The sequence below is a fragment of the Chrysemys picta genome, chromosome 3, assembly GCF_011386835.1.
Source record: "Chrysemys picta bellii isolate R12L10 chromosome 3, ASM1138683v2, whole genome shotgun sequence".
Taxonomy (NCBI): Eukaryota; Metazoa; Chordata; order Testudines; family Emydidae; genus Chrysemys; species Chrysemys picta.
This window is the reverse complement of record NC_088793.1, coordinates 164,078,870-164,105,177: the sequence shown is the minus strand read 5'-3', so window position 1 is coordinate 164,105,177 and position 26,308 is coordinate 164,078,870. Positions and strand designations below refer to the sequence as shown.

The 26,308-nt window shown below is 37.7% G+C and overlaps 1 protein-coding gene across 1 annotated transcript in view; it reads right to left on the bottom strand.

Moving 5' to 3' along the window:
* The window catches only part of USH2A (usherin), a 584,327-nt gene that overhangs the window by 234,287 nt on the left and 323,732 nt on the right, over positions 1 to 26,308 (bottom strand). The window contains exons 34-38 of the mRNA XM_065589441.1: positions 25,994 to 26,153; positions 25,272 to 25,443; positions 20,801 to 20,948; positions 11,286 to 11,437; positions 6,760 to 6,922 (exon numbers count right to left, since the gene is read on the bottom strand). Coding sequence (XP_065445513.1) covers positions 6,760 to 6,922; positions 11,286 to 11,437; positions 20,801 to 20,948; positions 25,272 to 25,443; positions 25,994 to 26,153 — 795 coding nt within the window. The remainder of the gene's footprint in view (positions 1 to 6,759; positions 6,923 to 11,285; positions 11,438 to 20,800; positions 20,949 to 25,271; positions 25,444 to 25,993; positions 26,154 to 26,308) is intronic.

Sequence of the window (26,308 nt, the reverse complement as noted above, 5' to 3'; positions counted from 1 at the left end):
CGTAATTACCCCTCTTTAAGGATACCAGATCAGAGCTTAAAAGTAGCTTGAGGGATGTCTAACAAAAAACACTACAAAAAGCAGTGGAAAATAATATAGCAGGGATTATATCTCCACTTTGACTTAAGTAATGTAATAAACTGGGAGGTTAGAACCATGCTCAAGCCACCCACAAAAGGGCCATTGTGGGTCAGAGCTCTGGCTAAGTCAAACTTGTTGCCAAATGAATCCAAATACATATGGTGCTAGAGCTCTGGCCCACCTATGGACCCTTGTGCCACTGTGGTGTTGCAAAAGGGTCATAAATCCAGTTTAATCAGCCAGCTGATGATTTCCTGTTGCAGCTCCTGCCTCGGGGCCATTGCTAGGAGAAGATGGTCATGGCTGACATGCCACTTGCCCTGGATTTTCCCAACTGCCAGGTGGTTCATTGAGGGTGCCAGCAGCCAGGTGTGATTTGCCCTAAATTGCACAGGGTCAACTCAGCTTTGCTCTCTTGCCCTCTTGAATCCTATGCAAAGTGGATCTGGGCTATACCCAAAGCCTTAATCTTTCATCAAGACAGACAAACGGGTAATCAAGCAGTCCTTGTGGAGCACTTAAAGAGATCAACATAGAACTGAATGTCTCTTGCCTTAGATATTGCATTTGCAATACAAAGTCCTATTACAGATTTCTTCCAAGGAGGCAGCAGATCTTGAATAACTTTTTCCAAGAAACCTCTAGGTTGCTTCAAGATAAGTCTCTGTAATTCTATGCTATCAAGAAACAGGTTGTCAGGAAGATGGCTTTAGAGTTGGGACAGAACCCAGGATCTGTATAATCACCTGTAGTCAGATTTGCAGTTTAATAGGAACAAGTATTTATTTGGAAACCAAACCCATGAAAGTCAGAATGGTGTAACAGGCTCATCAAAACTTCCTCCTCAGTTTGTTGAAGCCCTCGCAATTAGAGGTATAGTCAGAAAGACACACACAAGCCTCCGGAGCTGTTTCCTAGAGAAGGCTACTATGGTTACAGAAGTCTCTCTTAGCCCTGGTCTACACTACAAACTTATGTCGGTATGACAACGTTGCTCGGGGATGTAAATTTTAGCTACACCAACTTAACCCCTGATGTTGACAGCACTATGTCGATGGGATGGCTTCTCCCCTCAACATAACTACTGCCTCTCAGGGAGGTGATCTACTGATGCCCACAGGAGAAGCTCTCCTATCAGTGTAGATAGTGTCTTCCCCAAGTGCTACAGCTGCAGTGCTTTAAGTGTAGACAAGCCCTTAGATGCGATGGAACAGCATAGTCAAACTGTGAAGAGCTCCAACCTTAGCATCTTCTTTTGCCAGAAAATCCAAAGCAGCACCTCCTGATCTGTGATCTACATCTGTTGTTCCACATGACCATTTTAGTCTCTTTATGATAGAATTTTCCCCTCCTTATCAACGTGGCTGTTAGTGTATGGTGACGAGGAGGGTCTTAACTGCTTCCTGAGACCCATACCCTACTAGTATGTAAACAACAAAAAACAGGAGGCCAGCTTTCTGACACCATTGGAGCCCTTTGGTACTGACAAACCAGGAAATTCCATACAAATTTATATTAAGTGAATTTCATGGTTGCATGATTAAGCACTCAAAAGTCAAGAAATGCCAAAGTTAAGGTTGCCTATGCAACCTTAACTCACTCTTTTGTGCTTTTGCATTACCATGCAGTCCTTAATTACAAAATCACATACTATTTCCTAAATAATATTACAATTTTTTTACAACTTCTATGGGTAATTTTAAAGGGAATCAGTTGTCCCCATATCAAGAACACTGTATATGATTAAATACAGTTTACTACAGCAAGGAAATGGCCAATAAGCCATTAGGCAGTTTAATGTCCTTTAAACTCCAGAGTGGCAGAGTTATTAGAAATATATAGCTAGATGGAAAATTAGCGAGATGATATCTTAAATGATGTATGGTAGTCACTTTTTTGTGGAGAATCAGGTGTATATCAAGTAGACAGATACAGATGTGTGTATGAAATTCAAAAGCTTTTTGGATGGAATGAAACAGCAGCTGAGCCTAGGGACAACTACAAAATATGCAGCATGAAGATCAGCTGGTGCCTTCAAAAATGTTGGGATAACAGGTTCATGACACAGAAAGTGTTAAGATTACATGTTATTTAAACACTTTCTATGTCATGAATCTGCTATCTCAACATACCATATGCTATAGTAGGTCACTGATAAGATAACAGCATATCAAATACAGTTTGCGTGATATACATTGGGGATGGGTTTGTAAAAAACTATATAAATTCAATGGGATATGTCTGAAAAGATCACTGCCTCATATATCGATATCACTTGCCATACTTCAAAGCTATTTTTCACGAAGAAAGACTCCACCACTTAATGAAGTGTATATACCATGGGCCCAACCCTTTGAGGTGCTGAATTGCTCTTGTAAAAATGCCATGAAAATGTTACATATTTGGAGGTTGACCCTAGGAGAGGCTGCATAGTTATTTACAATGAAAGACGATGGTGCTCTGCACTTCAGAATATCAGTCCTTTGATCAAAACACATTGGGACTAATCTATAGCTACTTTTTTAGGATGCCTTTGCATGCTTAAATATTTGGTTGTTTTTCTTTAGCTTCAAGTTTTCCTTCCCAAATGTAAGATATTCTTTAAATAAGGGGTGCTGTTTCTTAATGTCTAAATAAATGTAAGTAAAACCAAATAGGTAATTTATATTTCATTACTGTGTTGCCAACTCTTGTGATGCCAACACAGTTCTTATGATATTTGGTGTTTTTCTTAAAGCCCCAAGTCTGTATTAATGTGATTATATGAGAATTTCAAATTTTCTTTTACAAAAAAGTAAGTTTCTTGCCCTCATGGTTGCAAAGAAAAATTTTAAAGTATGTGCAGAATGTAACCCAAGGACACCAAAACCAGGAGAATACCTTCCCCCTGCAAAAAAATACAACTTTTTGAAAGCCCCATCATCTTTAAGCCAATCTCATGATTTTTGAGGTCCTAACTCATTATTTTTGAATGTGGTGGGGTAGGCATTACTGTAGTTGCATTCCATCTGTTTATAATCTTGTATACCTGGTCAGAGATGACTATTTCAAGTCTGTAGAATTGGTTGGGGTTTTGGGGTATAGGACCACCAATGGCTATTAGCCAAGATGGTCAGGGATGCAACCTCATGCTCTGGATGTCCCTAACCCTTAGACTGCCAGATGCTGGGATTGGATGACAGGGGATGGATCACCCAATAGTTGCCCTGTTTTGTTCATTCCCTCTGAGCCTCTGGCACTGGCCACTGTCAGAGGACATGGTACTGGGCTAAGTGGACCATTGGTCTGGCCCAGCATGGCCATTCTTAGGATCTCATAACTAAATGCTATTATGAAATGGCTTCAAGGAGTAATTGGTAATGGCCAAAAAGACTTTATTATTCTGGAGCCACAAAGCAATGTCCTGTTCCCCCACCCCATAAGGACCATTATTTTGGCACCTTGTAATCATACAAGTGCCAGGGAGCAGAATATATCAATGTTTCTGCTGAGTAAGAAATGGACAAGCCTGCCCATACATGGGATCAGATACAAGACTGTAAGAGATTCAAATTTTCAGCAGAAGCTATGGATGATCCTTGCGATTATACACACAATAAGGCATTTATGTGGCATATATCCACGTATAGCAGATAAACATATATAGACACATAAATTACAACACTATAGAATCAATATGATTGCTACCTCCCACTTTTTGCAAGGCAGTTGAATTCTTCATCTCTAAAACATATTCAATCTGCCTGGTTTAGGATCCCAGATCTAAAGTCTGTTTCCTAATTTAGTCTCCCAAACTGAAGTTTAGCACACTGACAAGCAGGCCACTGACCCAAGCTTAGGATGCAATTATTTTGATGCTAACATATCTTCATACCAGCCAAATTCCACCCCCAATGTATACATTCTAATTGCTGCCTCTTTAACAGACATCACCGCAAAGGCTGAAATACAGTTGTTCATTATGTCAAGGAAATACCAATTAACCATCAGGTAATTCAATAAGCTTTGTGTAAATCTAGTGAACAGATGATGTCTTAAATAAGTCTGATGAATTAATGTGCAATTTCTTTACTGCAGAGGAACATATATTGCCAAACAATGAGCATAAATGTCAACTGCTAGAGCTGCTGGCTTCTGAGATGGAGGTGGGGGGGGGGGATAATATTTAAACACTATTTATTTATTTAACGTTGCAAACCAAAGTTTCAGCAACAGTGAACAAATGTAATGAAATTTTGTTTGTTCCATTCCCCAGACAATTCTTCCAACCCCCCCAGCACCCCCTCCTGAGTTGAACTAACACAGCAACCTCTTTAAGTCAAATCTTGTAATTGCTTCCAATTTGCCTGTTTTGCTTTTGGCAATTAGCAAACTGAAATGTTATCATGAAAGAGTCCATCTCATTTATAAGGCCAGGTTTTTCCCTCCACTAAAATATGCAGCCACTCTGTTCTTTATTACCAGCAGGAGATAAATGGCTGGTTTTCGTTGCTGAAGAATATATAATGGTTAAAAAGTCACTTTTTTCCTCCAGCTCTACATAAATCACAGAACTAGTCAATATTTAATAATGCTTGCCTTGGTCTGGAGTCCCTTGATCACCCCTGTCATGTGTAATAGCTCCCTCTCCGATATCTTTGACATAAAAGCCCAGCTTTACTGCAATACTAACATGTAGAGGGTCATTACGGATCGACATTTACCTTAATCTGTGACTGCCAACCATGAACCGATAAATTCCAGCAGATTCCACTGGGAGAAATCAGTAAACTTCTCAGTGGAAAGAACTGAAGGAAAATTCTGCCGAGAACAGAATATATTTTCTACAAGGGCTGCTCTGCAAATGGGTTCTGACTTTTGAAAGTTCTCTTGCTGCGCAGCTTTGCAACATTTAATACCGTTTTGATGGTTTGAGAGACGGGATGACAACCGAGGATGACATGACTTAGAAGGCAAGCAGAAATTTTCTCTGCAAAAACAATGCAAGATTAAACACAAGGGGAATATGGCTTTTGCATTATTCACCCTGCTGCCTTAGCGGAAATGGCTGTGCTGTCATGGGTCCAGCCAAAATGTTGCTCCTTTTTTTCAAATCGATCATCACTCCTTCACCTCATAATCTTACAAGTGGTTCACAGCAGAATACATCAAAGCCTTCATTGCATAAAAAAGGGCTTTTGTGAGGGGTCAGCTGAGACTGCCTACCACACATTAAACTCTTCAGCACATATGCTTCTCAAACATCTACACAAACAAGTGCATTTATATACTTCCTCTCAGAGGACAGAAATTGCAGTACGTATTTTTCTTTATTGGCAATACTGCAAGAATCAAACTGTTTTTACTTTGATTATTTAAAAAAAGACAACTTATAAAGCCATCAGTGATTCAGCATCACGTGTATTACTGCGCTTAGGATACCGATTAAATTTTATTTGCCTACAGTACATAGAAGGATTAGCACAGAGTAAATAACTATCATCTGAACATTGTTTTTCAGCAGAGTTTTTTTCACAATTATCAATATCACCAGAAATACTTTTACAGATACCTTACAACAATCATAATTTAAAAGACAATAAAAATTAATGACAACATTTGATATTAAGGTAGAATTTATAAATGTTATTTGTGTTTGATATTTTATTATACCTTAAAAGAGGCTTGATAGCTTGAATTAACATAGTAAACATGCACATACATTTTTGTCAATGTTTATTATTCATTGCTCGTGTATTTTATAATAAGTTGTTACAGAATTGTACCTAAGTTGTTGCACTGCGCAATTGCTTGAAAAGCATGCATTCAATGTAGAGCATTAAGCAATTGCCCTGGTTACAGTTAGTTGTGTCTTGTATATTCCTTTACAAATATGCAAAGTGATTGTAAAACACCAGTCTGATCTGGTAGAATTTTACACCCACACTGTATCACTTTGCACTGGTATAAATAACTACAGAAAGTGCAAATGCAGTAGAGAGACAAGATAATTGCCCTTAATGTACATTAGAAGAGATTAAGATCACCGTTCACCCATTTTTTATTTCATGGGTTGAAACTGTTTTGTTAAACAAAATAAATCTACAATTTTTATTCAAATATTTTTGAAAAGAATAAGTGACTGATGTCAGTAGGTACTACTCTTAAAAAATGTTCTCCTTAAAAACAGAAAGTTGCCTTGCTAATCTAAGCAATACCTCTTTATCATTGCTTGTATGAATTGTACTGTACACAAACCCAAACCTGCAAACCTTATTCCTGTGAGTCACTCTTACTCACAAAAGCGAACATACTGATATTGTGTGAATAAGGACTACTTGTCTGAGTAAAGGTTGCAAGATCAGAGCCCTTGTTTGTATCTTTAAATTGAGAGATTTTTAGGCAAGGATCTTGTCTTTTCTTGCCCATATATGTGTTGGTTCTACTGTAAAGTACCATATGCAATTGCAGGAATATATCATTATATTACTAAAACGATCAACCACTTATTTGTGTGTGTGTCTCTCTCTCTCTCTCTCTCTCTCTCTCTCTCTCTCTCAAATCAACAACTTAAAGATAGTGGCAGAAAATTAAAATTCACTACTAAAGAAATACTTGAAAAAAAACCCAACAGAATTCTACTGTTTTAAGTTTATTATTATTATAATGGTAAGATTAGATGTACTATAAAGAAAATACCTTGATTGGCATAGAAGATACCAGTGACGAGGACTGCATAGGTTAACTGTCCATTAGGTTTATTTGGAGCTAGCCATTTTACTTGTACACCTCTGGATCCATCAATAGTGGCAAATACTTCAAGTGTACCTTCAGGTCTAGCTTCAGTTGTACGAGCTTCAACCTGCAAATTTAACAGTCATGTAGAGTTTGTTGCTGTAGTTTGTAAATAACTGACTAAATCAATTAAACATTTTAATGCAAGTTTTCCTGATTAAAAAATTGAACAGTGGCATACTATTGTTTTTAAAAAATAATGTCTTTTCCTTCACCACACCCAGATTTGCCTCCCATTTGAAATATTTTATCAGAGGATGAGAAAAAGAAAGAAAGAAAGAAAGAAAGAAAGAAAGAAAGAAAGAAAGAAAGAAAGAAAGAAAGAAAGAAAGAAAGGAATCCACTATTGTCTGATAGCCTGAAAATGCAGTGGCACCTGATTCTAATGCAAGAATCTTGCTCTGTGACCCAGGAAAAGATAGAGAGGGGAACAAGGTCCCTTAAATTTGCTGATGTTAAAAGATAACTATAATACAAAAATGTGCTTAAGTCTGCTTACTATATTACTACAGATATTTGACAGAGAAAGAGTATCCTCAGATAAGTTTGGTTCAGAAACAGAATTACATTACTAACTTTCCAGCTCCAGAACCTGGAAGATTTAAGTTGAAATAATAAGTAGCCTTTGAGAGAAAATAAAAGCTGACAAGAGAGCTAGCATTTACTTATATAATGAAGCCCTAAAACTAAGATTCTTGTATCTTAAACAAAAATCTTAGTCTTAGGGCTTCATTATATAAATAAATGAAAAATTTGTAATTACAGTGGAATTCAGTTTTATTAATCACGGCTTGTGGCCATTATTCACAGTGCCATGATTCAAACTTTACAGTCCCAAAGACATTTCTCATTTATGATGACATGTTTGTTTCTCACCCGTAATTTATTTGGTGTTTTCTAAGGTTGAAAAGGATTTTTATACCTTTTCTGAATGGCACTCAGCTTCAGATAAAGAATGTTACAGTTTGTGGGTGTGCTGTTTAGTGCCAATTTTATCCTGTCAAACCTGCTTTGGCATTAAGACATCTAAAGGAACTTTCTCTGTCCTTGTAAAATGGTGATTTTACTTCTTAGCACATCTGGTTTGGGAAGTTCATTGGTTTACTGACCTCTATATATTCTCTGATCCAGTAAAGCACTCAAGCACAAGCTTAACTTTAAACAGGTGAATAGTCCCACTGAATTCAATGTGATTACTCACAGACTTAAATATAAGCAAATGCTTCAGTACTTTGCTGGATCAGGACCAGAGTGTGCATTTGGATATTGCAGTCAAAATGGGGATTGCCCAAAATCAATCCTTATGACAGGATTCCACTATACCGTGCTTTCTAATCTAAGTCAGATCCTGTGATGTACTGAGTGCCTAATGCAAGTTGCCGTGCAGCCCCAGCACCTCAGAGAATTGGAGGCCAGCTGACTGCCTTGGTTCTCAGACTTATGAGTGAGAGGCTGATGCCCCCAACGACACACAGAGTGTACATCTAACTGTTTAATTTATTGCATTGGTTCTGTCTTATAAAGTGTAGCCATGACTGTGAGAGGCGAGTGATTGGTGGGGTTCATTTTCAGTATTGCACTATAATTATCTTCTTCTATCAAAAAGCTTAAGCAGTTCCTAAAATTCTGTGTATATGAAGTAATCTGCACCAAATCCCAAAGCTTTTGAATCTTGCATGTACCTTACCATATTTATATCTTGTTATTTTAAAACATGTTGCAATATTATAAAGTCTTTTTTCATCTCCTATTTTCCTCACATATTGAAAAAAAACCTAGTATGTATAAAATGCTACTACTACAAAAATACTAGCTATGATCTGTAGCATACACTATGGCTATACTGGAAATGCACATTAAATGGGACGCTATTTGTGTAAACAATAGACACTCTGTATGTAAATACTTCTGTATAACACAAGCACTGTTTCTTTTTCTACACATTATCTTATATTCAAAGTCTTTTGATATTTCCAGGTGTATTTTAATAATAATTTTCAAAGTAACAAAAATACTCTTCAACCATACAAATAAAAATTCTAAAATAGGGGTAAAGTAACAATAATGTTTATATTGTACTAAATATTTTTGGCAAAGTAGATTAGGAGAATATACTAAAAATATATTTAGCCTAAAAAGGTTAAATTAGTATGTTTTAAATAGTGAGATGAGAATAGAAACATTCACTGATCATTAATCATATTTATCTTTCATTATATTATGAAATTAATGTCAAGACATCCCCCTACTGTCTTCATTTCTCTCATTTTTCTACATCATGTGCTGATTGTTTTTGCAGTGGTTTGTACATTTCAAAAACAGCAGAGTTTTACATGTAAGGATGTATCTGAATTCCCCTATTGAATCAAATAGAAAATCTAACTTTATTTCCTCAAGAACAGCCTTTTTGCTTAACAAAAGCAGCAGGATAAAATTAGTACAGATTCTACATGATCTTTGCTAGCAAGAAATTAAAATTAAACATTTTGGAATACATATTTTCTAGGTTTATATTTCACTTGAATAAATTTTAATCACTATGAAAAGCAGTTAAAACAAAACAAATCCTTATTGATAAATGCAACTGGCAACTCTCAAGTACCTGATTAAAATCTTCACAGCTACCTTCAGAAAATGTAAGCTGGAGGAATCCGGTGCTTAAGGTAGTCACATAGCATCTCTTCAATCGATTAGGGCACATTAAATAAAAGATCAGCAACAAAAATAGCTGGAAGGATAATATCAGTTTACTACTGGGAGATGTCCCCTGTAGTATTTAGAGTACTCAAAGAGCCAAAGTATTTTTAAAGTGTTGCATTTATACTGTAATTGATATAAAAATCTTTCAGACAAATCAAATGAAGATGTAGTGCTCGAACTTCCTGGCAGCATTTAGGTGAGTTGCTCTAAATAAAGACATTGTACTTCAATTCCTGTGATTAGAGATGGATCACTGACTTGGGAAAATAGTTTGTGTACTGAGCATGGGATGCAGTGAATATCAGCTAGAGCAACCCTTACTTTGAATTGTACTGAAAGTCAAGACAGTGTTTGGAATTCAGTGGAGAAGTGAACATTTTTTTAAAAATAATTGTTTTGTCTCCCCCTTATTTTAGTGCATATTTGATGGCATTGATGTACTGAATTAGCATTACATGTTTTTTATATATGATCTGCAAAGGGGGTTCTATGATACCGCATGTTTAATGGTGCTATTTGCACAGTGGAACAGGTGTGAATTATGTAATATCTAGATATTTATTCTGGAGTTTGAATTCCTAAAAGAAGTTTAAATTTCTGGTATATGTGAAGTTTTTAAAAACAGATAAGAAAAACTGGCAAAAAGCCACTCATGCTTTTAAGAGTAAATATCCATCAAAGCAGTCTTAGCTATAAAATGTTTAATGGTTATAAAGTCTTCAGCCCTGTTCTATGGATAGATGATGTTATCAGCAACTAATCTTGGGAAGAAAATGAGGAATGTGACCAAAAATAAGAATGCAAAAATTAAACCCTGAAGTTTTACTTTGAGGTAATATTTATATAGCACAGCTCATTGCCATTAGAAAGTCTGATGTTAATATAAATACAGAGTGATAGGTAGAATGTTGTCAAAATAACTAGACAATTATTTTTTAAAAAATTGTTAAAACAAGTATATGGGAGGGTAAGTTTTACTGAAAAATTAAATCTTGGAAAAATATAAAGGACCATTTTAGCAATATTTAAAACAAAATCAGGCAGAGCAATTATTATGAAAGTTATTAATCAGCTACAGTGTTACAAAAACCATACTGATTCATCAATCCAGTAGCTTCTCTAAAGTTCTAGAATAACATATAAATGTTTTAAGTCTCAGAAGACTTGTTTTCAGATGTCAACACTGATATTAATGTAATCTTAAATTGCAAATCCAGTGATTTTTTTTGTAGCAGATTAATAAAATATTTTCCTTTTAAACACAGATTTGGATTTAAAAACATTTGTGAATTAGCATATCTTTTTTTTTGTAGTATTGTCATGTTTTGTCTTCTATAATCCTCAAAGTATCTTCAACCCTTTCAGTCAGGCAGCTAGAATTTTGCTCATTACTGGAATAGTAATTCTTTCTTTATGTGTGTCCTTATAAATCAGGTTAAACCACATCTACACCTTTTAAACATATTAACTCTACTTAATTTCAATAATACGTGCTTCAGCCTCACATTTAACTCCCTGTCACTTCTTTTACTGTACCTATGTGCTATTTTGGAACAGTGCCTAGTGATGACCTATCAAATCCTTAGCAGTTCTTAAATGGCATTTTTTATAAAATGTCACATTTTGCCAGATGGGTTAGTACTGACCAGAGTGAATCATCACCATTTACTCTGATATTCACTGCAATCTGACATTTATTACATTCCCAGAATGCAAATTGAGGTACTCACCAATGGACCCAAAGCACAACCTTTTGCAGTACATGCCTGGACTCTGAAGGAATGCAGACTCCAAGGAGCAAGTCCATAAGCATAATAACTTAGCTGTGATGAGTTCTGCATCAGAATGTCATTCATATGCAATCCGTAACTAGTAATAATACCTACAAAAACAATGTTACACTTAACAGGGTCAACTTAATACCTGTGTGACAATAGAAGTACGTGATGAAAAAACCTTGAAAGCTACAAAATACCAAGATGGTGTTAACTAATATTTTAAGCGACTGAAAGGATTTCAGGAACTGTAGCAGCAATTCACGTATGTCAGTAAAACAAAACGTACTCTCCATCTTTAAATGTTGAAAATCTGGCCAGTAGTCTGCATTCATTTTGTACAAAATTTACACTGCTCCAAAGAGCATGGTATAATAGACGTGTTTCTGAACTAAAACAGTCAAGGCAATCTTAGAACTGAGAAAGTTGAGGCAATTCTCTTTCACAGCCTACTCTGCATGCAAATGCACATGTAGATTAAAACAAAGACATGAAAGATATATAGCAACCATTTTAAATCCTAACACCTTCAGACTTAGAAAAAATAGTGATCTACATTGTAAATGTAATGCTGAAGGAGAACTCAGACCAAGGCCAAAAGAACAATCCCTTCAACTATCACATTGACCTTAGCCTTCATTCCAATGGAATATATACACAAGAATTCCTTACTTTTTTTTAAAAAAAGGTCTATTTTTAATGCTAAAATATTTCAAATAGTCAGCACTTGTAGTCTATATTTATGTAAAGCTCTATTACCTTTAGGATGCATGATAAGCAGACTGAAAATATATTCTGTCACACTAAATACCTTAGGGAAATTCCCTTTTGTTGGCAAATGGCATGTAGACTTTCTGTTCACTATTCTCAAATGAACTAGATCCACTATTAATCTGTCCTTTTCTAGATCACAGTTTTTACCTGCTTGATTAAATAGAACCTACCTTGTACCTATTTTGGTCAATTCATTTTTTAGAATATGAAATAATATTGTTTCAGAGTATATTAGAGAAAAGGTCTTATAGTAAAATGGCTGTGCTCCTGTTAAAATCAAAGGAATAAAATCTCCAGCCACTTAGACTTAGCATTAGCAATATTTTGAGGGGAGGGTGTAGGTTGTTGTGTTGCTGATGATAACTCTAAATTGCAGGGATTTGCTGGTCTCATGTCTAAGGGAACCCAAAGTGTTCACTTGTCCAAAGGGGACAATAGGACTGTGTGAACCCTGTAGAATTCAGTTTATCAATGGGTGAAAGAACTGTACACAGCAGTTTGGTTTTCATTAACTGAAGAAAATAGCCCCTTACAGGTTTGTTTCAATCTAGAGTTCAACCAATTGGAACCTCCAAAGGGCATCCCATCCACACCCCTAACTACTCTTTTCCTCCTCACATGTGGATACCTTCTTCCTCCTCCTCCCCATCTTAGCTATTTTAATGTGGACTCCAAAGGCCAGTTGAGCAGCTGGGGAAAGGGTCGTACGAGAAACCAAGGCCAGTTCAGAGGAAGTTTTCTAGCTTGTCTGCTATGCAGACAACCCATGCTCATCTCATAGGACTATAGCAATAGGCTGAGGTTTGCAAACACAGTGAACCTCAAATTCAAAGCTACTATTAAAGTGGGTTTGAGTATTTCACAGAGCTATAGTACTGACCCTTTGTTCAACAGGGGCACCGATCCTCCAAAATTGGGGTCATTCCCCATAGGAAAACAGTGAATTGCAGCAGGCAGAGTGGGTGAGAGGGTGGAAAATTCTTACTCCAGCCAATCTTGGTGCCTTAAACATCATGCAACATGCTGGTTTGTTTCATATGGACATTTTATGTTTCCATATGATCACAGCTGAGTTCAAATACACCTGCGTGACTAACTGATTTTTCAGTTTAGGGTCCCCTCAAACCAGGAAAAAAAAGTCAAATGTGATTTTTTTTTCCTCACCAAAACAAAAGACAAACAAAAAATTTGCTCAGATTAAATGGCAACGGCATTTTGAAAGAAAGTATCAAATTGAAACAACATTTCAAAATGAAACATGGAACTGTAACGACATTTTCAAACTGGTTCATTCTGGCATTTCTGAATTTTTTATTTTCAGTTTTGTTTTTTGTTTTTGGCTGAACAATTTGCTGAATTCAACCCAAATTCGCAAATAGTCTTGTTGCCCTGCTGTAGTTCTAAATCTGTAATATGCACCATATTCCTAGGAAAAAGTAAAAGTAAGATTTGTTCTATGCACACATTGAGTCTTAAAGAGCCCTCCACAGTGTTCCAGCACTCAACTTTGACATGCCTACTCTTGCACCTTTTTAAAGAATTTCCACAGGATTAATTGGGAAGCTGTATGGCCGGATACTACCATCCCCTAAACTGTACATGTGCCGCTTCAGCAGATAACCTCACACCTAGAACTACGTGAAACTCAACAGCTGTGATATGCAGGGCTCTGTGTGAAGCTTTTCTAATGTCAGATTGCATAGGTTTAAACTACAAATTTTGGTTTCAGTGCCAGATTCAAAGGAAAACTTAGCTGACACCACTTAGGTTTGCCTGATTTCCACTTCACTCAGGCTCATTCAAACATCAGAGAACCACTCTGTGACCCTCAGACGAATTTGAGGTTGGTCACACCACATTTCCAAAGACATTTAATGGGCTGACAAACATAAATGAGGACTCTAACATGAATAAATTTAAATTCAATAGGTACCATTAAAAACAAGTATAGCTAAATTTACCAAAGTGGTTGCAGTAATTTCCATTCAAATACAATAAGGAATAGTAAAGGGTAAACGTAAATACATTTTAGGTCCATTTTTCAAAAGTAGCACTCACTTAATTTAGCCTATTGTTAATTCTGTTGTGCATAAGAATGAAGCTTTTTGTGATTATTGAGGAATTATTAATTATTTCACAATTGTTAAGCAATTTTAGCATAAGAATCAAACTGAGGGTGGTGGGGTAAGGAGCATGAAATGAATATAGTCCAGTGCTCCAAGGTGCTCAGCATCTGTAGCTCCCTGATTTGAACTGGATTTGTGGGGGCTCAGCATTTGTGAAAATCAGGCCCACAGTGACTACAAATGGTTTTTGCAATGCTGCAGTCAAAATATTCCAGAGGATTACTCTCCCCCCACCCCGTATAGTGCAACCATGTTTGGATATGCTGAATGTGGCTGATCTGAACCCATGTGCAGGATATACCTGAGGCTTCAATTAAAAAGGGAAAACAGCCTTCATATTGTTGAATAATCTCAGTACATTTATGCTTCCCTCAAAATTGAATTGTCTGAATTTACACTGAAGACTGTGTTTGAAACTGAGAAGAGACTGTGCCTCTCAGTTGATTGAGGAAATAAATAAAAGTGAATAAAAACTGGTGCGTTTCTTTGAAACACTGAAGTGTTGTACTTCACAGATATGTACTCTAAACTAGTCAGAGATGTGTATGCTAAACTGATGAACTGAACTTCTTGATTCCTTTTGCCCCAGAAAAGTAAGAGCTTGAACCCAGGACAGAGACAGGAGTCATGTGAACAAAACTTGGGAACTCTACTCAAACTAATCACACCACATTTTGACCTCCTGCTTGAGGCAAAACTCCTCTGGGATTCTATGGGAGGTTTCACCGTGTAAAGAGAACTAACGCATATCTGTATTTGGCCTACAATAAATAAACAAGTTAACATAAATACAAAATATCTTGAATTTACTTCAGAAGAAGGGCATTTAAATTAAAATTGCCCAGGACAGTCTTAAATGTCTTAAACCTTGGCATTTAGGGTGTATTATACAGGAAAAGAAATAGAAGAACTTTAAGTACTTATATGAATACCACTAACACTTAAAAATAATGGCATAAGCATTATTAATTTATTTGGTATTTATTGTAATAGCATTAATCACAAACTCATTTGGTATTATCAATGGTGTCATAAGTACCTCTATAGGATCTCCACTATAATTCATCATTCATTAACTGGACCAGTATTTTAAATTATACCTGCAAGAACAACACCGTACAGCATACGCACTATGAAAATCAACTTTCCAAAATATAATATGAACTTCTGGTATGTCTCTGAATACTGTCAGAAAACAATTGTCTTTTTAATAAAGCCGATGCATTATCTCCTGATTTTAATGTTCACGTTCAAATAAATGCTTCTGTTTTACAGGGGCCTTTTTTAACTCTGTAATTTTCTGTGCAAAGAAGAAAAAGTGAGTTTGAGAATGGAGAGAGCTTAGGTGTATCAGTGGTCTGGATTCTAGGTGCTGGGTCAGAAACTCAAGTTCTCATTCTAAATCAGACAATAATTCCCTTTGTAGCCTGGGGTAAGTAACTTAACCTATCTTCCCTCTGTTTCCACTTTTTTCCTTGTGAAATTGCAATAATATAAGTCCCTACCTATCTCACAGGGCTGTTATGAAGATTAGTTAGTGACCGTCTATAAAGCACACTGAATACAGGTTCAAAGCCTGACGGCAAATTTGCCTATTAATCCAGAATTGCCAAATATTTCTGCTAATCTGCTAAAATGATCAGCAAACAGTTAATGTTAATATGTTCGTTGTCATCGTTGGGCTTCACTTAACACACACTGGCCATGAAAAGGGGCAGTTTTAGTCTCAGTCATAAGTCTAGCCAGGATAGGTTAAAATCCTGACTCCACTGAAGTCAACTGGAGTTTCTCCATGGACTTCAATGGGCCAGGATTTCACCCTTTATTTTATTTTATTTTATTTTATTATTAAACAAAACCTTCAATTATGGAGAAGATGGTGGGGCATCAGAGAAGTGCTTATATATCAGAGTGCCATGACTCAGTTTGACCTTTGAGTTTGAAGATGAAAAGAACTACTATATGTAAGTGCTAAGAACGGTTCTGATTAGAATATAAACTAGGGGTCAAATCTTGCAAAAATGTACCTTTACTCACATGAATAGTTCAATTAATTTCAAAATGAGTAAACTTTCTCCCTTGCTTAATGTTTTCAGGCTCAAGTACGAGATTAGTCAAATGTAATGGGGTGCACTGAGTAATTTCGTATAATTTATTATTATTATTATTTCATATTTTCATTACAAGAGGGCCTAGAGGCTGCAATCTGGATCAGGTCCCCACTCTTTGTATGCAGCGTACACATACATAGGCACTGCCCTGAGGGGCTTACAATTTAAGGATAATTATCAGACAAAAGGGAATTTTCAAAAAAATTAATAGAAAAGAATATGTGACTGTCTTCGATAAAAGGAAATTAAATAACTGATCTAGTAAAGGCAAGACAAGACTTGGTTCTAATGAATATAGAGTGGATTCTTTGTTGAGGCCACTAGCACAAGCAGCATGCTAGCTCCCAGATTAACTAAACAGAGCCTCTTATGCCTAATGTAACCAAACTTGCCTCCGTACATCCTGCCCTGAACAAATCAGTCATGCTGACTACACTACACATAAATGAAAGGGGTGGCAGAAAGGGCCTTCTGTCGTACAATGCATCTCAGTTCACCTATTTTGTTTTTGCTTCCAAGTTTGAATAAAAGAATAAATAACTGTGTGTTTGGTTCTACAAATGTCATACGCAGCAGTATCATTTCCCCAACTTGTCACCTACTGTAAGGATTCATCATAAACCTGAAACTTAGACCCTTTGCCAGAAAGCCTTTTGTCAAAACTGGGTCCAGTCTTAATGACACTGTGCCCATGTTCACCAGAATCTGAGTCCAAATTTGACTGAAACGAAGACTCAGTTTCCAGGCTGTGATAAGAAACTCTTTCATCACTGGATCCTCACTCACCAAACACACTTCAAAGCCCCTGTTTCTTCTCATTTTACCCAGGGTTATGTTCTGTGGGCAAGCCTGATAGACTACAATTCTGCTCACCACCAGTGTCTTCAAAGGTTGCATTTACAGCCCCTCTTTCCTTCTCCATGGAAACTCAGAGGCAGAGGCAGTCTTTTCACCATTTATCGCAGGGATCAGCAACCTTTGGCACGCAGCCCATCAGGGAAATCTGCTGGCGGGCTAGGACGGTTTGTTTACCGGCAGTGTCCACAGGTTCGGCCAATCGCAGCTCCCACTGGTCGAGGTTTGCCATTCCAGCCCAATGGGGGCAGCAGGAAGCGGCGGCCAGCACATCCCTCGGCCCATGTCGCTTCCCGCAGCCCCCATTGGCCTGGAACGGTGAACCGCGGCCAGTGGGAGCTGTGATTGGCCAAACCTGTGGATGCTGCAGGTAAACAAACCGTCCCGGCCCGCTATCAGATTTCACTGACGGACTGCATGCCAAAGATTGCCGATCCCCGATCTATCATCTTACAAGGGAAAAGCAAAGTCCACTCCATCTAATTCAAAGGATATCATAAAGGCAGCAGCCGATCTGCCTGCCCAACTCCATTCAATGGCACCTAATGGATTTCCTGGGTCCTCATGATGTAATGACTCCTTAACCCATTTAGGGTAGAAGACAGTGGGAAGATAAAAGGAGACTCCTGAGATCTACTAGGGAGATCCCAATTTATAGTGTAGGATGGACATATACAAACCTTGGCAGTTTCTCGTGGTTTTAATCTGAAACCAAGCCAAACTCAGTGGTTTGAATTGAATATAGTAGCTCAAAACTCAGGGGATCTGAATCAATGAATCAAAGGAAAACGGGATGCATGCCCCCGCAAACAAAAAACTACTGAGCCCAACCTACAACCTTTTTCAACCTATAACCTTGAGCAGAGGCCAGAGCAGACACTAATACTGGGAAGAAGGAATGGCTAAAGTAAAGTGCCTCTGTGCTGTTTATTTCACTTATTTGAATTGAGCTAAGATCCCTTTCACCTGAGATCTTCTTTAACCTACCACACAATTTGAAAATGCTAGCACAACTAGTGTTACTGAATGAAGTGCTCACTAGCCAGCCCAAAAGATTTGTTGAAAATGTATAACACAGAGCTCCTGGGTGACTCAAATTTTCCTGAGATGACACAGTTTTGTTTTCAATTAGCCTTCCAAAAATAAGACAAAGATAGAAAAGAAGGAATAGTAGAACAACAAAATTCACATCAGGATTCAGGCCCAGACTAGTTAGTCCCTCAATGGATGGACAAAGGAGGAGACCCCTTCACTGCAGTGCAAGTGACAACTACAATGTGGCAAAGGAGCACAGGCCCTACTCCCTGCTAACACCCTTGTGGGTGCCAGCTGCCTGAAAAGGGGTAGCACCTCTTTCTTCTTCTAGCCAGCCAATGAAAAGAAAAGAGGGAAGCACACCAGTTCACACTGTGGCAGGGCTACCAGTCTAGTATTCTCTCCCCAGGAGCGGACAGGAGGGATTCTGGCTAAGTCTGGCTGCTAACTTTGACCATAGAGCAGCCCTTCTCTACACCCCTCACCCAGCCCACCATCCCTGCATTCCACTGCCAACAACATCTGCACCATCTACACCTCTGTATAGAGCCTTTCCCTGCTGAGGGTAAAAACCACCCATGCTGACTCCATGGCCATAGAAGGCTCTGAAAACAGTGTAAAATATACAGTTCTATTGTGCAGGGGTCAGGAAAAGAGGGAGAAGCACACATGGGAGGATCCTTGTGTGCTGTGGAGCACAGCTCCAGGAGGTTGAGGTGGAAGAGCAGGCTCCAGGAAGGATTTTTGGGGTGCAACTGCATATATACACTGGCCAAAGCTCCTCTGAGTAGGAGGACAGTGTAGTTACATAGGCTCCTGAGGCCTTCAGCCTCCGAGGGCTGACTGGGACTGGGGGTAGAAGACTTCCATCCTCCAACCACTGTGGAACTCCCCAAAGCATTTACTAGGTCTGTGTTTGGTTCCATAGCTTTAGTACCCAACCATTCATTGTGCTCTTAGAGTAAAAATTGAGCCATACTACAAACAATAATTGCTGTAGTAGAAACAGCCTAAGGTCTGTGTATATTGTAGCCATCTCCTCACAACCATCCAATTATTTTCCACACAATTTAAATAAAATGTGATGGAGATTGATTAATTAAAAACATAAGGCCTGATCCTGCCTTGCAAATGAATTGAAACTCCCATTGATTTCAGTCAAAGTTTTAACAGAGCAAGGATAGCAGGATTGGATCCTTGACTGCAAGCACTACATGACAGGCGCTGTGGGTAGAATTATCAAAAATGTCCCATCAAAAAAATCAGTGGGACTGAGGCCCAAAGTCACATAAGTGGTTTACATTTTTCCTCCTATTTCTTCCTCGAAATTTTGTACCAAATACATTGATGGCATTCAATAAGGCTTCAGTGCCTTATTGGGCCACAAAGAATGTTGCAGGATCAGGCCCACATGATCATAAATAACAAAAAAAAACTAACAACATAAAAGGAATGGTAATCTAAATCATCCTAATGGCCTATGAACATTTTCTTCCACATCTACAGCAAGTCTGACAATACAAAATATTAAAAAATAAATCTTAAAAATTCCTAATTACTTATATTTTGCTCAAAGTGCTTTGGCCAGATTACTAAAGGTAAGGAGGTGTTGTGGTTCTCAGCACTGCAATGCCTAACTCATTTAAGGAGCATAGCTCTGATTTTCAAAAGGGATTTAGGTATGTAGGAGCATCTCTGAGTACTGCAACACCTAAATACCTTTAAAAATCTGAACCTTTGAAACCAAACTATATGCGTATTGGGTATGCTGTTCTAAAACAGGAATCAGAGGCAAACCTGCAGGAGGAAAAATGAAATTCGTGTTATTTTACAATTCATAATACTTGATATGTGTCAGTGTTATATTTTGATTATGAAAGGCATAATAATATCAATTCTTTTAAATGTTTTGCACTCAGTTTCAGTGATTTCTGGGTATCCTTCTGTGTTCCTATTTGAATGGGATAGGCATAAAGCTATGAAATCAGGGAAATGAAAGTCCCATTTTCACATCTTTAAAAATATCCAATTGCCCTAAAAGTTAAGACATGTACACAACACACAGAGAAAATGGTCCAAATTATAATAATTGTATTATCAAACTTCAACACCAGTGCAGGTGTATTGTCTCTCTCAAGGTGAGTACATAAAATGAAATGATTTTTAAGAACAAATACAAGAAGATAAGAACAAGTATATTAAGGAATTAATCTGATAATTAAAAATATTAATTGTATCAAAAATGAATGCTTTATTAGAAGGTACAATGCAGACCCTATACGATCATGCTCAAAGCATATCCATTTCGTCAGCTAAATTGTTCTGGAAAACATTAAGCAATAAGATGCAATACACAAGAACTATCAAAAGGGAGCACTTTTGAGCTACTGAAATTGTGTGCTAGGTTGAAAGCCACAATCTCCTAGCTACAGACAATGATACTATCTCAGGTATTTTATGTGCTAAAATGGTCATTAAAAATTAAGCACCACATATAAGCTGCCATTTAGAATATTAATTTACCTTTACTAATCATCTTTTTAACTTGAGGCTAAAAGAGTTCACTTACCATTCGGATACTCAGGCTTAGTCCATGAGATGTTAAAGGAGTCAGATGAATATGACTGGGCTTTTGGAGCAGGAACACCTTCTGGTGTACTCTCATCTGTTATAGCTACGCTAGCTTCACTTATTGTACATCCACCTCCAGTACAAGCCTTAAAACATCAAACACAGCAAATAAATATACTCCAAAGTGATGCCAAAATAAAAAGGTTAGAAATCAATTTTTGTAAAGATTTGTAATTTTACTCCTCAGAAATTAATAAAGCTTGTGCATTTCACAGGAAGGCATGCACTTTTCACAATCGTATAGGGCTTTTTCCCCCCTCCTGGAATAAAGATATTCCCTCATATAAAAAATATCCTACTTGATTATATGTATCTTTAGATAGTCTTTAGGTACCATAAGGATGAAGCCTAACGCTAATGCTGAACTTACAGTATTTTAAATTTGAATGTAAGTCATGATGATGATTAAAATTCCATTGCTCTCAATGCAATAGTTAAAGAAAATTACAGTATATATGTACAGTATATATCATTTACAGTAGCACAACTCTCCTTGTAATTGAATAATGTGCACTCAGAACCTTCAGACAGGGAAATACTGACTGGCTAGTGCTGCACTTAGAAAGAAAAAAATATATCTTTCAATGAATAGCCACAGGAAAAAGAAATTACCATCAGGATATTCTTGTACTTCATGGGCGCGCACTGACTAGTAGTTTTCAAATGCAATTAAAAAGTGAAAAAATTAATTTATAATAAATCAATACATAACAGTTGCTGAGTGCATCTTAATGGATAAGGAGGTCGAATCGTTTGTATTTTAGTTGCCAGCAGAGATCAGCTCATTACATGATTTTCACATTTTGCTTGATCATGAGACAACACTCTTGACATACAAGAAACTGTGCATATTAACTTATATAATAGACTTTTTTATGTTCTCTCCCTATATATTTATACAATAAACTGTGGGCCTGATTCTGCAATCCTTACTCATGGTAGCCCCATTACTGGCCCTGGGACTATTAGCAGGAGCAGGGCTTCTCATAGGAGTAGAAGCCACAGGATCTGGCTGACTTTGTAGTAGATTAAGTAAATCAGAGGGGGTTTTGTTTGGTTTTTAGAAATTCAGTTAGGTATTTACCTAATAAACCACAATGAAAGCATTTTGAAATGTTAGTAAATAAGCATTTATGCAATCAATATTTTGAAAAGCCCATAAGGAAGCCATTTTAAAGCCTGTTGTGTTAACATACAAACATTTCAACAGAGGATGTTTTTAATTTGAAAAATTAAAAGTAATAAGACAACAAATCAAGGCCCCAATCCTGCAAAGATTTTCCCATGTTCTTAACTTTATGTGAATAGCCCCACTGGAAATGGGAATAGACAGTGTCTAAGGATGTGAGTAATCCTGCTTGCAGTATCAGTCCCCAAATAAAAACAAAAGGCCTGATCTTGCTCCAAATGAACACTCATGGCAGTCAGATTTCCTTTCAATATGGAGTAATTCCATTTGAATCCATTGTGCGCAGATTTCCTCACTTTCCTCTGTGTTTTAAAATGGGAAGGAATTAATCTGCTTTCATAGTCACTTCCTGCTCTGTGTACTCACAACATCAGCAATGTCAACAGGAGCGTAAACAGGTCATCAGCGAGTTGCCCATTCAGGCTGTGTCATACGCACACAGGATGTATTCATTTCACTGGGAATTTTGCAATCCAGAGCAACTGTAGAATTTGAGCACAATGTTCAACTTGCCCTCCAAAGGGAATGCAAAAGAACAAACCATGGTTTTCAGAAAAGTCCAAAATTAGTGTTTACTCCAATGAGATGGTGTAAAATACAGATATTTAATTGATTTTAGAGGACTTTCTTCAACAGATTATGGTATATCAATTTTCAGCTAGGCCAGCTTTGAGTTTAAATTGTTTTATCCTTTTCCTTTACCATTCAGATTTGTAGTCTCTAGTACTCCTCTCCAACAGGGCTTCTTCTGCTCTACAGCTGTATCTGACACTCACAATTCAAGTATGAAATATCCCAGTTTCGGTGACCATCATACACCTGTTTGGGCAATCTGTGCAGATCCTTTCCTATGCACTGGGTCTTAGAAATTATGGGTCTGTACTAATGCCCATTGGAGTTACTGGGGATCGTTCCATTGACTACAGTGGGCATTAGTACAGACCCATAATTTCTAAGGCTTTGGATCAAGCCCTGTATTAGTGGGAAGCCACTGATAATGTGACACATCAGGTTCTTAGTCAGCTGATTAACATTCAATCTGTTGAGGAAGAAGCTCAAAGCAGTAACAGCCCAGGTGCATTGTATTCCCCAATTGCTGCCTGCTTTGTTTTGCCAGTCAGCCAGAAAAAAGCATGAAATGGGACTATGTGGCTCACCCTCAAATATTTGTTAAAGAGAGAGAAAATGAGAGACAGAGAGAAAGGAAGAGGTCCCTGAACTTCTCACTGCCAGAAGATTTCCCCACTAGCACAATCCCAAACCTAGCTTAAATACCCAGGAAAATGTTGGTGGTGTTGATTAGAAAAACATTTCAGGGATTGAACCACTATGTGTTAGTCCCCTACCCACAGCCACACACTATCCATGACATGGATTAACACCTACTAGCTTCATGAAGAACTTAAGAAGCAAGCATACCACAGGCAGGGCCGGCTCCAGGCACCAGCCGAGCAAGCTGGTGCTTGGGGCGGCAGATTGAATGAGGCGGCATTCCGCCCAATCCTAGGGCAGCACGGCCGCTTTTTTTTTTTTTTGTTCCACTCCGGTCGCCCTGTAGGGAGCGGCGGCGCGGAGGACCGGAACGCCCTGCAGCAAGCCTGGCAGGACAGTCCTCGTCCTTCCCTCCCCGCCGACCGGAGCGGAGCCCTCCCGGCAGGCGGTGCGGTACAGCGGGAAGGGCCATGTGGCCACGCCCCGCTGTAGCCCTGGCTGCCCCCTTCTCTCTCTCTCCCGCCCGCTCCCTCCCCCTCCCCCCCGCTAGCTGGTTCCCCTGCACTCGCGCTCCGGCCACGCGGCAGGTTTTTTTTTTGCTTTGCCGTTCTGGCCGCCCCATTTTTTGTTTCTTTTTTTTGGCTTGGGGCGGCCAAAAAGCCAGAGCCGGCCCTCATCCCAGGTACAAGTTGTCAGAGAGCTCATCTTCCTGAGTTCTTCACTCCCTCACTGGTTCCAGTATTCTCAGTTGTGGCACAGGGGCATTTTTGTTTTGTGGTCCTCCACATCAGGCCTGCCTTTCCTGTAACGTGCATTTTGGACAACATGGATCCATGACTTTTGTAGCTCAGGCGGCTATGCATATGGTCCATGACATAAATCAATAAAAGCAAGGCCATTCACATTTAAAATATGGTGTGTTCCACATTAATTCATTCTAATGTGCTGACGTATTTCTAGAACCTTTGATCAGCGTGTTAGATGCTGTAAAGTAGGCAATAACATTCAGACACATTTTTCCACTCAAAAGTTCTGACAAAAATTGATTTGGGGTAAAATTTTCAAAAGTGCATGCCATACAATTTACTGGGGTAGAATGCCTAGTCACAAAACAGTTCAATCCAAAATGGTTTCTTAGCCTTAATTAAACTGAATGTCCTTGGTTTTGCAGGTTTGAGTCAATTCCTTGTTACTTGAAGGTAGTTTATTTTCTTTGTGGTATACTATTTAGAACATTCAAAGCATGTTAAGTAAAATGAATGCATACACAGAGTCTACATAAATGTAAATTTATTCATAATCAAGAGCAGAATATTTTTCTATGGCATTTATCAAAGCAAATATCCTTATATAGTATTGCTATAAAATGAAGAGTGTATTTAAAACAAATAGGGACAATCTCATGTTTATATTCAGATGTTTTCTGTTGTTCTATTGAACCTAAAGTGTTCTATTTCGTTAAAAAACAAAAGAAACTACTGAACAAAAACTACAATGAAAATATTAAGGTCTTTTCAAAGACTTAAAAATCAAACAAGAAAAAGCTTCTATTTTTTTCTGCACAAACTATTTATGTGTCACCCGAACATACTCCTTTGTTTATGAGGCTTTATGGTGAAAGGTAAGGCTCTCTTGGAGCAAGATCTGAACAGATGTGAAGCTTTAGGTGGCCAATTTCAAATATTCTGCTCTTGAAAGTCAATGGGACTTGTGCTCCTAAATCTCTTAGTTACTTTTGATCTTCCCTTTTATAAAATATGTACAATATTTTAGACAAAACCTGGTCATTAAACAAATGAAATAAATTCCCTGTAGCCCTGTATTGGATGCAAGATCATTGGTGATGTTGAGCATTTGTTATTTTTCCTCTTTCTGACTGCCTTTAGATCAAAAAAATAAAAAGGTTAAATAACATAGCCAAATGAGATATCTATGAATATGAGGTGTTAACAATAAACAGACTGAATTTCACCATTTTTCTCTCCCATTGCAGGTCTTTAAAACTTACCGCTAGCTTTATGTGGTATTCAGTACCCGGGAAAAGCTGCTGGATAGTGTAATCCAGAAAAACCTCTGTGTTGTTATAGATTATGTTCCAATTTGTAAAATTTTGCTCACTACTGGCCACATACAATATATAGCAGTTCAGAATTCCATTTACTTCTACTGGTTCTTTCCATCTGGAAATAAAAGCAACACACCATTATATTCAATCATGATTCACATTATAATTGAAATGTGGAGTTTTTTTTAAATGAGTTTGAACATAGTGTATTTGTACAACTGTAAAATGAAATCCATTTAAAAGTACTGAAAATGATCAAGCCACACATTAAAGCTGTCGTCTATGTAGCTGTCTGAAAGAGCAAGTACTTTTTTAAAGACTTCTTTAATGCAATATTTGTACTCAATAGATAAATGATTACAACAACACATGTAATGTAAGAGCTACAAAACTGTCATATCACCAGCACATTTTTCCTGCACTGAAGTTTGCACTGAGGCTATGCCCATATGTAGGTTATCCTGATTGCGTAAAGACAAAATGGAAATTAAGTTGGCAAGTGATAATCAAAGGTTCACAGAACCACTAAACTAATCACTTCTGTGCATTTAATCATAATAAATTTAATTTTATGTCACAAACCCTTTCCCTGATTGAACTCACTGGGATTCTTGCATAAACGGATACACCATTGTGCTGTCAGGAAAGAGAAAATCTGTACTTACTGTACATATATCGTTCTGGAATCCAAAGCAGTCAGGACTGGGGCATCTACGTGAGCTGGTGGCAGCTGTGCTGTACACAAGGTGACCTGGGAACTGTTTGTACAGCCAACAAGCGTGCATGCAGTGAGCAAGAACTGGTGTGGCGTAAAAACTGCTAAATCTATGAAAAAGGGAAATAAGAATTTACTTCAGACTGTACTTTTTAAAATCTTGTTTATATTTAGCTTAATAATGTATTGAATCCAAAAAAGATGGCCGTGGGGGAAATCTTCCCTTCCTAAATGTCTCAGATTTGGTATTTGTTTGTTCTGAATG